At 37.3% G+C, this 16,025-nt stretch overlaps 1 protein-coding gene across 1 annotated transcript in view; it reads left to right on the top strand.

Annotated features, from left to right (window-relative positions):
- The window catches only part of SHC4 (SHC adaptor protein 4), a 139,924-nt gene extending 124,488 nt beyond the window's left edge, over positions 1 to 15,436 (top strand). Inside the window, exons 11-12 of the mRNA XM_082734785.1 lie at positions 8,005 to 8,258; positions 12,995 to 15,436. Of these exons, the coding sequence (XP_082590911.1) occupies positions 8,005 to 8,258; positions 12,995 to 13,129 (389 nt within the window). The 3' untranslated portion in view covers positions 13,130 to 15,436. The remainder of the gene's footprint in view (positions 1 to 8,004; positions 8,259 to 12,994) is intronic.
- Positions 15,437 to 16,025: the final 589 nt, after the last annotated feature.

Genomic DNA, 16,025 nt, shown 5'->3' on the forward strand with positions numbered 1-16,025 from the left:
TACTTACTTCACTCTTCCATTTTAGAGATTTGTCCAAATGAACTTGTAATATCCTTATTATTTTTTTTCCAGTTTTATTGAGATATAATTGACATATAACATTGTACTAGTGATTTGATATATGTATATATTGTAAAATGATTAACACACTAACTTTAGTGTGGTATCCATCTGTCACCTCACATAGTTATAAAATTTCTTTTATTGTGATGAGAACTTTGAAGATTTACTGTCTTAACAACTTTCAAATATGCAACACAGTATCATTAATTATAGTTGCAGGCTGTAGGTTACACCCCCAGGACCCATTTATCTCATAACCGAAAGATTGTAACTTTTTACTCCCTTTACCCATTTCTCCCACCCCTTATTCCTTGCCTTTGGCAATCATCAGTCTGTTTTCTGTTTCTGTGAGTTTTTCTTAAATTCCACATATAACTGAGATTATGCAATATTTGTATTTCTCTGTCTGACATATTTCACTTAGCATAATGCCCCCAAGGTCCATCCATGTTGCAAATGGCAGGATTTCCTACCTTTTTATGGCTGAATAAATAATATTCATATGTGTGTGTGTGTGTGTGTGTAAAATCAACCAATCACATTTACCTTATCCAATGATCCATCAGTGGATATTTAGCTTGTTGCCATATCTTGGCTTTTGTAAATCATGCTGCAGTGAATGCGGGGGAGCAGGTATCTTTTTGAGATAGTGATTCTGTTCCTTTGGATCTACAGTAGTTCTACTTTTAGTTTTTTTAAGAACTTCCATACCATTTTCCATGGGGGCTGCAGCAATTTACATTCCCACCAATAGGGCATGAGGGTTTTTTTCCCTTCATATCCTTGCCAACATTTATCTTCCATCTTTTTGATGAGAGCCACTCTAACAGGTGTGAGGTGTTATTTCATTATGGTTTTGATTTGCATTTCCCTGATGACTAGTGATGTTGAGAACCTTTTTATGTACCTGTTAGCCATTTGTATGTCTTCTCTAGAAAAATATCTATTCAGTTCCTATGATCATTTTTTAATTGGATTGTTTGGGTTTTTTTTGCCACGGAGTTGTATGTGTTCTTCAGATATTAACCCCTTATCGGATCAGTGATTGGTAAATATTTTCTCCTATTCCATAGGTTGTCTTTTGTTTCATTTATTGTTTCCTTTGCTGTGCAGATTTTTTTTGATGTGGCCCTTACGTTTTTATTTTTGCTTTTGTTGCTTTTGCTCTTGGTGTCAAATCCAAAAAATCATTGTCAAAATTGATGTCAAGGAGCTTACACCTTATGTTTTCTTCTAGAAGTTATATGGGTTCAGGTCTTATATTCAAGTCTTTAATCCATTTTGAGTTGGTTTTGTGTATGGTGTAAGACACGGGTCCAATTTAATTCATTTGGATATGGCTGTCCAGTTTTCTCAACATCATTTATTAAAGACATTATCCTTTTCCCATTATCATTTTCTTAGCTCCTTTGTTGTAAGTTAATTGACCATATAGGTGTGGGTGTATTTTGGGGCTTCCTATTCTGCTTCATTGATCTATGTGTCTGTTTTTATGCCAATACCACACTATTTTGATTACTCTGGCTGTAAAATATAGTTTGAAATCAGGAATATGATACTTCTAGCTTTGTTCTTTTTTCTCAGGTTTGCTCTGACTATTTGAAGCCCTTTGTGCTTCCGCACAAATTTTAGCTTTGTTTGTTCTAGTTCTGTGAAAAATGCCATTAAAATTTTTGATAAGGATTGCACTGAATCTGTACATTGTTTTTTGGTATTATGGACTTTTTAACAATGTTAGTTCTTCCAATCTATGAGCACAGACTATTTTTCCATTTATTTGTTTCTTCAATTTTTTTTATCAGTGTGTTAGAGTTTTCAGTGTACAGATTTTTAACTCCTTTACTTAAATTTATTCTTAAGTATTTTAAAATTATTTTTAAAAGGTTTTATTTATTTAAATAACCTCTACACCCAGTGTGGGGCTTGCACTCACAACTCTTAGATCAAGAGTCACATATTCTTTGGACTGAGCCAGCCAGGTGCCCCGGTATTTTATTATATTTTATGCTATTGTAACTGGGATTGTTTCCTTAATCTCTATTTCTGAGAGTTTATTAGTGTATAGAAATAGAACTGATTTTCATAGATTGACTGTATCCTACAACTTTACTGAATTCATTTGTTAGCTCTAATGGGTTTTGTGTGTGTGTGTGTGTGTGCATGTGTGTGTGTGTGTGTGTGTGTGTGTACTCTGTAGGGTTTTCTATATATATTATGTCACCTCCAAATAGAAACAGATTTACTTCTTCCTGTCCAATTTGGATGCCCTTTATTTCTTTTTCTTGCCTAATTGCTCTGGCAAGGACCTTCAATACTATATTGAATAAAAATAGGGAGAGTAGGCATCCTTTTTTCCTAATCTTAGAAGAAAAGCTTTCAGCTTTTCACTGATGAGCATGATGTTAGCTGTAGCCTTGTCATATATGGTCTTTATTATGTCATAGTACATTTCCACCACACTGACTTTCTTGAGAGCTTTTATCATGAGTGGATGTTGAATTTTGTCAAATAGTTTTTCTTCATCTTCTGAGATGATCACCTGGTTTCATCCTTCACTAATGTGATGTGTCACATTGATTGACTTGTAGATGTTGAACGATCCCATATCCCTAAAAACTCACTTGATCATAGTGTATGATCATTTTCTTTGATCAACTTGAAGTGTTGTTGAATTTGGTTTGCTTAAGGACTTTACATCTATGTTCATCAGGGATTTGTCCTGTAATGTGTGTATGTGTGTATGTGTATGAGTGGTATCCTTGTCTGTTTTTGGTATCAGGTAATGCTGGGCTTGTGAAGTGAGTTTGGAAGTGTTACCTCCTAATTTTTTGGAAGGGTTTAAGAAAGATTGGAATTAATTTCTCTTTAAATGTTTGGTAAAATTCACCTGTGAAGCCAGTTGGTTCTGGACTTCTCTTTGCTGGGAGGTTTTTGATGAGTGATTCAGTCTCTTTACTATTAATTCATCTGTTGAAATTTTCTATTTCTTCATGATTCAGTGTTGGTAGTTTGTATGTTTTTAGGAATTTATCCATTTTTCTAGGTAATCCAATTTGTTGGCATATAATTGTTCAGAGTAGTCCCTTACGATCCTTTGTATTTGTGTGTTGTCACTTGTAATGTCTCCCCTTTCATTTTTAATTTCATTTGAGTCCTTTTTTTTTTTCTTGGTAAGTCTAGCTAAGAGTTTGTTTATTTTGTTTTTCTTATTTTAATTGCATATTATGTGTTATCTTTTTACTCTCTATTTCATTTATTCCTGCTCTGATCTTTTATATTTTTTTTCTTCTATTAAATTTGGGCTTAGTTTGTTCATTTTAGAGTAACTTTGAGGTGTATAGTGAGGTTGTTTATTTGAGATCTTTCTTTTTTCTTAATATAGGTATTAATTGCTCTGAACTCAAACTGCCTTTGATAGCATCCCATAAATTGTGGTATGTAGTATTTTCATTTTCATTTCTCTCAGGATGTTTTCTGATTTCTCTTTTGATTTATCCTTTGACCCATTTGTTGTTTAGTAGCATGGTGTTTAATTTTCACATATTTGCAAATTTCCTAGTTTTCTTGTAATTGATTTCTGGTTTCATATCATTGTGGTCAGAAAAGATGCTTGATATTTTTTCATTCTTTTAGAATTTATTAAGGCTTGTTTGTAGCCTAACATATGACTTATCCTGGAAAATGTCCCAAATGTGCTTGAGAAGAATATATATTCTATTACTTTTGGGTGAAATGTTTTGCAAATGTCTGTTGAGTCAGTCTGGTCTAATGTGTAGTTTATGTCCAATGTTTCCTTACTGATTTTCTGTCTGGATGATCTATTTATTGTTGAAAATGGGATATTGAAGTCCCCTATTATTACTATGTTGCTATTTCTCCCTTCAAGACTGTTAATATTTGCTTTAGATATATATGTCCTCCTATGTTGGATTAACAAACCTTCGTTATTTTCAATTGTTTTATAGTATTCTGTTGTATGAATACATCATAGTTTATATAACCATTCCCTTACTAATGGACACCTAATTTTTTACAGTCCTTTGCTGATATAATAATCATCACTACCCCAAAATACCTAATTACATGTGCTTTTTAAAAATTGAGTGTGTCAATATGCTACCTTCACAGTTCACATTGGTTTCTTTAAATGTCTCATTTTTTATCATTGGAATTACTTGTAATTATTTAATCTGATTTTGCACGTCACGTTATTTTTCTCCTGTAAGCCATAAGCCTCCTCTTTAAGGTTTTACCCGTCAGATGCTTATGGGTGTAGATATTCTTATCTATCTTGAACTTTCCTGAATTTCGGATTGTGAATAATATGTCTTCAGTTGCCATAGGAACTCCAAGTGACATGATTACTTTCTTCCATCATTCCTATCACTTTTTTTTTTCTTTTTTAGGTCTCAGTTAAATACAGAACAGCCTTTCTTGTTGCTTCCTTAACCTCCACTACTTCTGAGAAAATATGTTATTAGTTATATCAAGTCAATAACTTATTAAATTTTGTAGGGCAATTTTATTTTATTTTATTTTTTAATAATTTTTGTATTATGTTATTTTAGTCACCAACAATGAATCATGGAACACTGCATCAAAAACTAATGATGTTGGTTTCACTTATTTGTGGAGCATAACAAATAACATGGAGGACATAGGGAGATGGAGAGGATAAGGGAGTTGAAGGAAATTGGAAGGGTAGGTGAACCATGAGAGACTATGGACTCTGAAAAGCAACCTGAGGGTTTTGAAGGGGCGGGCGGGGGTGGGAGGTTGGGGGAGCCAGGTGGTGAGTATTAAGAAGGGCACGTATTACATGGAGCACTAGGTGTGGCGCAAAAACAATAAATTCTGTTATGCTGAAAAGAAATTAAAAAAAAAAACTAATGATGTACTGTAGGGAAATTTTATATAAATAACTAGATTTAAGTTATTATCTTTCTCAAATTCTGCATTATGTATGAAAGGAGTCGATAATAGGTAATGCAGTACAATAGTAAAAACTATTGATGATGGGACTATAGGTGATTAATTTTCTTTGTTTCTCTGTGTTTCCTAGATTTAAAGAAGTAGCATGCATAACTTTTTTTTAAATTAACATATAATATATTATTAGCTTCAGGGGTACAGGTGTGTGAATCACCAGTCTTACACAATTCACAGCACTCATGATAGCATGTACCCTCCCCAATATCCATAATCCAGCTGCTCTATCCTCCCCCCCCCCACCCCTCAGCAACCCTCAGTTTGTTTCCTGAGATTAAGTGTCCCTTATTGTTTGTCTCTCTCCCAATCCCATCTTGCTTCATTTTTTTCCTTCCCTAGCCCCCACGACCCCCCACTCTGCCTCTCAAATTGCTCATATCAGAGAGATCATATGATAACTGTCTTTCTCTGATTGACTCATTTCCCTTAGCATAGTACCCTATAGTCCTATCCATGTTGTTGTAAATGGCAAGATTTTGGGGTTTTGATGGTTGCATAGTATTCTTTATCCATTCATCTGTTGATGGACATCTAGGTTCTTTCCATAGTTTGGCTATTGTGAACATTTCTACTATAAACATTCAGGTGCACATGCCCCTTCAGATCACTACATTTGTATCTTTAGGATAAATACCAGTAGTGCGATTGCTGGGTGGTAGGGTAGCTCTATTTTCAACTTTTTGAGGAACATCCATACTGTTCTCCAGGGTGGCTGCACCAGCTTGCATTCCCACCAACAGTGTAGGAGGACTCCCCTTTCTCCTCATCCTCGCCAGCATCTGTCATTTCCTGACTTGTTAATTTTAGCCATTCTGACTGGAGTGAGGTGGTATACAACTGTGGTTTTAATTTGTATTTCCCTGATGCCAAGTGATGTTGAGCACTTTTTCACGGGCCTGTTGGTCATTTGGATGTCTTCTTTAGCATGCATAACTTTTAACATTAAAACAAAATTTTTTAAAAAATCTGTCAGATATTCTGCTTTTAGTAAAATTAGATCTTCAGTAAAGGTTTAGATGATTGAAATGTCCCCGTACAGTGTATGTTGTTCTTGTGCTAATTTGGGAAACTGTGTTAGGAAAATATTATCCGTACTCTCAGGCTGGCCCATGATCTGTTGCGTCTTTTCAAGATGATATAACGTCTGTTTTTCTTTTGTTTTGTCCTTGTCCAAAAGCTCTCCACCCTTATCTCAGAATAAACTGGAAACCATCATGCATTACAACGTGCGTGCACACACGCACACACACACACACACACACCTACACACACACACAGACTCACGCATCTCCCACTCACACACTCACTCACTGAAATGGGTCCACGGTTACTTATCAGAGTTCTCGATTATGCCTAAAAGCTAGCAGCACGAAGGCTAACTTCATTTATTATTCATCTGATCTGGACACATTTCTTCAGCCTTTTTCTGGTAACAGTAGATAGATATGATTGTTTGGAGAGAGGAGAATATTTTCAGCCATAAATATAGACTAAAGATATCTTCAAAAAGATATATTTGTGAATGCTACATCATAATTGTGCTATCCAGAGAGAAGTTCCTAAGTAGAGAAAAAACTGTAACATATTAATGGGAGAATTGGGTTATGTCTACAGGGCCCTGGTTGCCTGTATCAATGACTTCATGAAATCATCATATGTAAGTTGTAAAACTTAGAGTTTAGAGGATTTCTCATTTGTGAGACCCTTGCATAAGGACATGGAAATATACCTTTACATCTATAGTGATGAAAGCTTGTTTCTATGCAGAAGATCCTTTGCATTTAAAAAGACGAAGTCTGATTTCTGTGGTTATTTTCCCAGTAAATTTGCCATATAAAACAGACAACTTTTACCTGGATACGGACCTAAGAATTTTATGTTATTACTTCTGGAGATGCTGTGTATCTTCTATCTGCTAGGGACCATTGTAGGTACTACCGAAGCAGAGTGGTTAGACCAATTTTGAAAATTGGAAGATTTTCACATTCAAGGCAAGGGTCTTAGTGTGTGGTGATTAAGAACTTGGACTTTGGAGTCAAATAGATCTCATTTCAAAGTTGAGATTTACAACATATCCGTGGTGTGACTTCAAGTAAATCATTTAGTCTTTAAAATCCACTTCCTGACCATTTCTATTTTAGAATGAAACAAGATAATATATGTAGAGCATTGAGCAGTACCTATCATACTTGATAAGTGGGAACTACACAATAATTATTATCACTGTGGGTATCAATAATACAATTATGTGCCACTTGGTATATCTTCTCATTCCCCACTGCCATCGACACTATGTAATATTTATTCTGCAGAACTGTGGGGGGCTGCCTGAGACCAGCGCCTCCCTGATGTTTTGCCTTCCCTTACCCGTTTAACTCTGCTTCATCACCACAGGTGAATGACAAAAACAGCAGAGTGGTCACTTAATAGGAATGCTGTGAGGTTCAGGATAGCTTTGAAGTTTGGGGTCAGAAGCATCTCTGAAACACATTAGTAATTTGGTTTAAAAATAAAAAGCTAAATACCAAAAAGAGGGCCCAGTCTGAAGTTACAGTAGGCATTTTCAAAGAGTTTGGGAATGTTTTAGACGTTATCTGTGATCTGGGTCTGCATAAGCTTCTTTCTCTTTAACATACAGCCCCTGGGACGTAATGTGCCTCTCTCTGCAGTTATGTAAGCAGTTCTTGTGGGTCAGTTCCATTTCTCATCTGAAAGGAAAACTGCACCTGGGCAAGCTTTTCCTGGTAACAGACGCCAAAGGCAATGTTTGGACCTACCATTAAATTAAAGCCTGTTGGAAGTTCTGGAAACAAAAACCCCATTTGTTCCAGAAGCAGCATTATTTAAACAGTGCACAGCACACAGTGGGGCCTCAAGTTGGATGTGCTGAACGAATGAATGAGTGAATGAATGAAAGAGGTGGTGATGTCCCTATTTATGTTTTGACTCTAGAAGCACCAGAAACTGTTCAGCCAGGTGCCACAGCCCAGCCTGCCAGCTCACATTCTTTGCCACACATTAAGCAGCAGCTGCGGAATGAAGACTGCTACCATGGCAAGCTGAGCAGGAAGGCAGCAGAGAGCCTGTTGGTAAAGGATGGGGACTTCCTGGTTCGAGAGAGTGTAACATCTCCTGGCCAGTATGTGCTAAGTGGACTACAGGGAGGCCAGGCAAAGCATCTTCTCCTGGTGGATCCCGAAGGCAAGGTATCATTGACTTCTTCTTATGGTTTTCGCAGGATGTTTTAATTAAGGTTATTCTGAGTGATTAGTCCAAACCCTGTCGCATGTTAAAGCTAAGAGTTTTCTTTCTCTTGAGCCTGCTAGGTGGAGCAGGAAGTGCTAACTAAGGGGGCCAATGGAGGGGTTTGAGAGGGAGCCACCCCAGAGGATCAAGGAGAGGGCAGCTCTTTCTGCCCTTCCCACTTCAGTTTAGCACTAAGTGAATACCTACAACACAGAAGTGTAAGGATTCACAGCTGACCACTGTTCAGTATCACATACCTTGTCCTTGCTACCAGAGTGCTTATAGCTTATGATTTCAAAAAACAGATGCTTAGGGACGCCTGGGTAGCTCAGTGGGTTAAGCCGCTGCCTTTGGCTCAGGTCATGATCTCAGGGTCCTGGGATCGAGTCCCACATCGGGCTCTCTGCTCAGCAGGGAGCCTGCTTCCTCCTCTCTCTCTCTCTCTGCCTGCCTCTCTGCCTACTTGTGATCTCTCTCTGTCAAATAAATAAAAATTTAAAAAAATCTTAAAAAAAAACAGATGCTTAAATAATTATAACACAAGTATGAATGATGTAAGAATGGTTCAGCCAAAGCATTATAGTGTTTCTCGTGATAGTGGAGTGCTCTGGTTGAGGGAAACTAAATGCTTCTTGCAGGGTCTGGCATGTAAAATGAACCTTAAAAGACAGCAGCATTTTAAAAGGGGGTATATTTGGAGCATAGAGAAGGAAGCATAAGAACACACAGAGCAGAAGAATGACATTAAGCCAATTAAAAAATGTATGGCTAAGCAGAGGATGGGACAGAAATGATCGTAGACAAAAAACGGTTAACAAAATGGTAATAGTCTTTCCCTATTAATAATTAGTTTATATGTAAATGGATTAGGCTTCTCAGTCAAAAAATATAGAATAGCAGATATAAAGCAATATCCGACTATATGCTGTCTAGAAGAGACTCACTTTAGATTTAAGGACATGCATAATCTGAAAGTGAAAGGATGGGTAAAGATGTTCCATGCAAATGATAACCAAAAGAGAGCAGGGGTGGGTGGCCATACTTGTATCAGAAAAAATAGACTTCAAGTCAAAAACTGTTAAAAGAGACAAAGAAGCACATTATATAATGATAGAAGGATCAATTCACCAGGAAGATATAACAATTATAAATGTATATGCACCCAATATCAGAGTACCCAGATATATGACACAAACATTGGCAGAACTTAAGGGAGAAATAATAACACAATATTAGTGGGAGATTTCAGTGCTCCACTTTCTTTTTTTTTTTTTTTTTTTGTTGAGTAAATTTTTTTTTTTAATATAATTTTTTATTTTTTCTAAACATATATTTTTATCCCCAGGGGTACAGGTCTGTGAATCACCAGGTTTACACACTTCACAGCACTCACCAAAACACATACCCTCCCCAATGTCCATAATACCACCCCCTTCTCCCAAACCCCCTCCCCCCAGCAACCCTCAGTTTGTTTTGTGAGATTAAGAGTCACTTATGGTTTGTCTCCCTCCCAATCCCATCTTCTTTCATTTATTCTTCTCGTACCCACTTAAGCCTCCATGTTGCATCACCACTTCCTCATATCAGGGAGATCATATGATAGTTGTCTTTCTCCGCTTGACTTATTTCGCTAAGCATGATATGCTCTAGTTCCATCCATGTTGTCGCAAATGGCAAGATTTCATTTCTTTTGATGGCTGCATAGTATTCCATTGTGTATATATACCACATCTTCTTGATCCATTCATCTGTTGATGGACATCTAGGTTCTTTCCATAGTTTGGCTATTGTGGACATTGCTGCTATAAACATTCGAGTACACGTGCCCCTTTGGATCACTACGTTTGCATAATATTGCTCTTGACAATGATTTCTTGGATATAACACCAAAAATGCAAGCAAATGCAAAAACAGACAAGTGAGACTATATAAAACTAAAGAATTTCTGCACAGCAAAGAAAACAATCAAAGTGAAAGACAATCAGAATGGGAGATAATATTTGCAAACTGTATGTCTGGTAAGGGGTTAATTTTCAAAGTCTATAAGAAATTTCTACAACTTAATAACAAAAAAACCCCAAATAATGTGATTTAAAAATGGGCAGATAACTTGAACAGTCATGTCTCCAAAGAAGATCTACATATGGCCAGCAGGTATTTTAAAAAAGATGCTCAACAACTATAATCATCAGGGAAGTAGAATCAAGTTCCCAGTAAGATATCACCTCACCCCTGTTAGGATGATTATTATAAAAAACAAACAGAAAAGAACAAGTTTTGGTAAGGGTGTGCAGAATATGTAACTGCTGGGCCCTGTTAGTGGGAATGTATAATGGTGTAGCTGCTGTGGAAAGCAGTATGGGTTGTCCTCAAAAAATTAAAAATAGAATTCCCATATGGTTCATATTTATTGGACAGGTTTTTATCCCAAAAGAATTGACATCAGGATTTTAAATAGACATTTGCACTCCCATCTTATTCACAGTAGCCAGGTGGTAGGAACAAGCTTAATGTCCCTTGATGGATTAATAGATTAACAAAATGTGGTGTGTGTATGTATACTTACACAAGTATACAACAGAAGACTATTCCACCGTAAGAAGACAAAAGTCTATCATATGCTACAACATGAATGAACCTGGAGAATATCCTGCTAATTAAAATTAAAATAATTAAAATAAGCCAGTCACAGGATGACAAGTACTGCATGATTCCAGTTATATGGGGTATCAAAAGTAGTCAAACTCGTAGAAATAGAATGTAGGATAATAGTTGCCAGGGCCGGGTGGGGAGGAAGAAACAGGTGGTGGTGGTTGTTTAATGACTATTGGTTTCAGCCTTGTAAGATGAAAAAGTTACAGTAATCTGTTGTATGGCATTATGCTTAGAGTTAACTACACTGTTGTACACTTAAAAACTTGTTCAGGGGGTAGATCTCATATTATGGTTTTGTTATCTCTCTCTCTCTCTCATACAAACACCCCCCCCACACACACACACACACGCCCCTTGTGACTGGGACAACAGCAGCACTATTTGCAGTGTGTAAAGCTGGGCAAATGGTGGAATGCACATGGAGTGCAGGGGTCATGATGAACTGGGAAGAGCATGTCCTGTGTAAGAGGGACAGTCACACGCAGCTCCGGTCACTTGCTGCCATTTGGAGTAAGGGTCCAGGATAGCTGGATGTGATTTTCCCAAAGAAGCCACAAAATGAAATTTGTATAGGTAATCTCCCCATTTTTAATTCAAAATACTTAAGAACTCTCTATTGGGCACCTTCTACCTTTTCCCCACAGCAGACTGTAAAACATCTCCTGGTATGTTCGGCTGGAGAGTGGGTAGTTTATAATCCCTGCACTGGAAGATAACTTGACATTTGTATTCAGGATTGCTTAGAGAAGAAAGTAATGAGGGGATTCCAGGTAAGAACTAGTGAAAGCCTGAATCAGGATGGAGGTAGGAGAAATACAGAGAGGAGGGCAGAGTGAGCTGGAATTTACAACACAGACTAGCAGGACTGATCCACTGATTTGACATGGGCTGGGGTTGAGATGAAGGATATCAAAATGTTTTCAAGACTTGGAGCCATTTGAGAGTAAGTGGGAAACCTTGTGCGCTTTTCCTCTTAATCCTTGAGTGTGTATTTCCCAAGAGTAGGGATGTTCTCTTACACAGACATAGTACAGTGATCAAGATCAAGAAATTTTAACATTGAAACATTACCCTTATCTAATTCAAGGTTATATTCAAATTAGGGCAATTATTCTCCCCCAAATTGTGTTTTCTTTAATATGCTAAAAACCAATATCTAAACAGAACAAAAAAAAAAAAATCCCTTGTAGAGAGGTAGCAGAATCATGGAGCATGATTCTGGAGTATGATTCTTATTCATGGAGCATGAATAAGGCGAAGTAAGCTTTAGTCTCTGGCTGCAGAACGTCCTGCTGCTGGGCAGTTCCCAGCCACCCCCTACAAAGGAGTGGAGTTCATTGTGGTCAGTGGAGTCATGATGGAGAGTAAGCAAGAGAGAAAGCTCAAGAGAAAGCAAGCATAGGGAAACCGAGTTTCTTTGGCAACAGGCAAGAAGTTCCATGTAACATATTTATGAATGGGCTACCATAAAGTCTGCAGGAAGGAGACATGAATGCCTATTAGGAAGGTCTGACGAGGCTTCTTGAAGGAGACAGGATTTGTGTTGAGCCTCCAAGAAGAGGCAGGACTTCTCCAGAAGGGCTACTTCGTACAGACACAAGATATTTTGGCAACAGTCTGCTTGCTGGGTTATAATTGTAATCCTGGGATTCATGCTTCTATATACCGTTAAATATTTATAGCAATGGCGATGTGACAAGATACATGAAATAGTAATATGGCAAAAAGAGTTGTTGCAAATTTGGATTGGGTGACAGTTTTTATCATTTTTCTAACTGAGAGGGAAAATTGCTTAAAAAAAAAACAACAAAAACGGTAATGGGGAATGAGACAAGTGTTTCCTAAGGGATATAGAGTTGAAAAGTACCTTTCTTTTTTTTTCTTTTTCTTTCTTTTTTTGTTTGTTTGTTTGTTTGTTTTGTTATTCAGCCAAATATTTCCTTCAGGGATGTGTCTTTTTTTTTTTTTCTTTTCCTGATTGTTTACATCTTATGGAAGAACTATTATCATTTAACCTCAATACTTGTACTTCCTTTTCAAGGTAAGGACAAAGGATCATGTGTTTGATAATGTCGGCCATCTTATCAGATACCACATGGATAACAGTTTGCCGATCATTTCATCTGGAAGCGAAGTAAGCCTTAAACAACCAGTGAGAAAAGAAAATAATCCATGACTTTTGCATTCCAACAAGTGACCATTTGGAAGTACCATCACACTGATATTTCAAGAAAGTGGTGTTAGGACACAAAGATAATCCAAACCTGGTTTATAGATAAACTAGAGCACAAACTGTGAAGTACATTTTTCCAAGACCATCATGGACTCTGACCTTTATAAGACAAAGAACTAACAAAGATCAATCTTCAGAAAGTGAAAATCAGAAAAGGAGAAGAGGATTGGTCCCTTTGAAAAGAAATTATACATATGCACGGATGTCACTTTTTAAGGCCATATTGCATTGATAGCAAGCTAAAAGCACAATTAAAATTTCCCATGCTAAAGACTCCTTGGATGAACTGCTGGGGCAGTGGTATGTGCCTTTCAACTTGATAATTTGGGGACATTTTCATATTGGGGAGATTAGTTCTAAGTGTCTTCATATTCTCTAACTATAGAACTATTTGCCAAAAGAAGTTTTTCCTTGTTACAAAAATAAGAAGTAATTTGCTTGATAGTTACTGACTTTATTACATTTTCGGTTTAGTAGCACTTTCACTGCAATGTTAAAATAAATTTGTCATTGAATTTCGACTCTGTCTATGCCAGTAGAGTCAAAGCAAAAGTCACTGAAAGCAGTGGTCTGTTTCACTGGCCTGTCCCATTTACTACTTAAAGGGTTGGAGCCTAAATTCTTTGGCCTAGTATTTCTCAATCTTTGCTATTCGGATGGTTTGTATGCAGCATAGAATAAGCTGAAGAGAGGCCAAATCTATCAGTCATTTCTATTTCATCGTATTTATCCCTCTTTCCTTCCCCTCCCCTTCCCCTACACACAGAGGAAGCTTGTGAACGCACGGATTTAAAACATGGCAGACAAACCCATGTTCTTCATATTCAACATTCAAATTGGTTTCATTCTTATTTAAAATACTGATTTTATTTGAAAGTATCAGGAAATATCCTCTTGATTGGCTGTGACTGAATCATAGTCTTTCACCTGTATCCTGAGCATCTTTTCTAGATATGATCAGACAAAATGCAGAAGGGGGAAAACATATTGAATGAAACGTCTGGAAAGGTTTGTCACATGTAGTTACACTGGTAAACTGATGGTGTAATTAGTGTTGCGTAGAGAAAAGTGCAAGCCAGGTCTCTTGATATGACCTTGAGCCAGCTGCTGAGCCTACCTGGACTCCAGTTTCCTTATCTATGAAATAAGGGACTTGGGCTAGGTGAATTCAGAGGTGCGTCTCAGCCCTAAGATAAGATGAGTTTACAAAAAGCAAGTTTTCCATTTATTAGGGGTCAGTATTGATAATCAGTTTGTAGAAGGAAGGTGAAAAGGAGCTTTTTCCTTTAGTCTGTACCTGTACTCACAGAATGAAGGGCACAACTGAAACCAACATTCAGGTAGTAGAGACCCCGAGCCTTTCCATCACAAACACAGACACACTGGCGCGCTCTCAGCAGTGACAGTGGAAGTGGATTCGGTTGTTTGGAGTAGCAGGAAACAGCTTCAGTCTTTTCCTAGCCTTTGCATAGAGTGGCTTGGCCATTGCTTTAGGATGCTTTTTTATCCTGAGTAATCTGGACAGTTGCCTTAACCCCACCTCATTTTGGCCATGTAGATACAACTTAATCTTTGTAATTGTGATATATTTGCTAAGTTTTAAGTAAAAGACAAGAAATTTTTGGAGGGTAGAAATCATCAGACATCAAGGAACACTGAACTGTAATATTTCCTCTATAAAGGTTTATGATTTTCTCCTACTTCTGGTGTCACTGATTGCTTAGGTAGGTTTGTTTCCTTTTACACAATGAGGAAATAATGGCTCTTTCATCAGTTTTATATATACCTTGGTTCTTGATGATCTGTCCCCACAAAAAGGGGTCAGCATGAGTATAGATAGTAGAAACTTGTGGGTGATCTAGTCACCTGGCAGAGACAGAGCAGGGTTGTGGTCTCAAGATTGGTTGAGCGGAGTGTTAATGGGATTGCAGGAAAAAGTTCTTGATAGAAACAGATGCAGAGAGTATAAATGATACGAGCAGTACATGAATCCTGGCACAGAATGAACCGGTACATAGATAATCAGTATTTGACTGTAATGTTATAGTAGTTAGGTAAGCAAATACTCAACTTACAAGTACCACAGACACCGTTAAAACAAAATGAAACAATAGAAGAAATATTTGATTGCATGCTATTTTAATGACACATGCTTATCTTCATCTGTTTTAAAGTGGAAATCCATTTGTCTCTAAATACCTGTAAATGATTTTTCAAAAAAAAAAATAAATGATCATTGCTTTGTGACAATTAACTGTATATGTCTGATGTTGGGGTTTGGAAGATTTATCATTTGCAGGATGTATCAGTGTCCTGACAGGAAACAGATGGCTCACATCAGTTGGGTAATGTGAGGAGGGTTTAACAAAGGGACTCTTTACAAAGGTGTGGGCAGAGTATGGGGAAACCACAAAGGAGGACACAGTGCCCTGGGACCAGTGAACAGGTAAGGGGAGATCATGGTAATGTAATCCAGAGAGAGAGAGCTCCTCCTAGGAGCTGTGGGCTCCAGTGGAGGTACTCCCCCAGCCCTGGTGACTCCACGAGGAGGCGGCTATGGACATTATACTTAATGGAAGAAGGGCAGCCTTTTCAACAAATGGCATTGGAGCAGTTGGACATCTGTGGCAAGAGAACAAACCTCACACTTTACATAGACATTAACTCAAATGGGTTATGGATTTAAACATAAAATGTAAAACTATGAAACTTTTAGGAAAGAAAAACACAGGAGAAACTCTTTAGAATATAGAGTAAGGGAAAGAATTTTTAGAGTTGACATGATCCATTAAAGGAAAAACTAGTACATTGCATTTCATCGAAATAATAAATTTTTGCT

Source organism: Mustela nivalis (assembly GCF_964662115.1).
Source record: "Mustela nivalis genome assembly, chromosome: 6".
Classification (NCBI taxonomy): Eukaryota; Metazoa; Chordata; class Mammalia; order Carnivora; family Mustelidae; genus Mustela; species Mustela nivalis.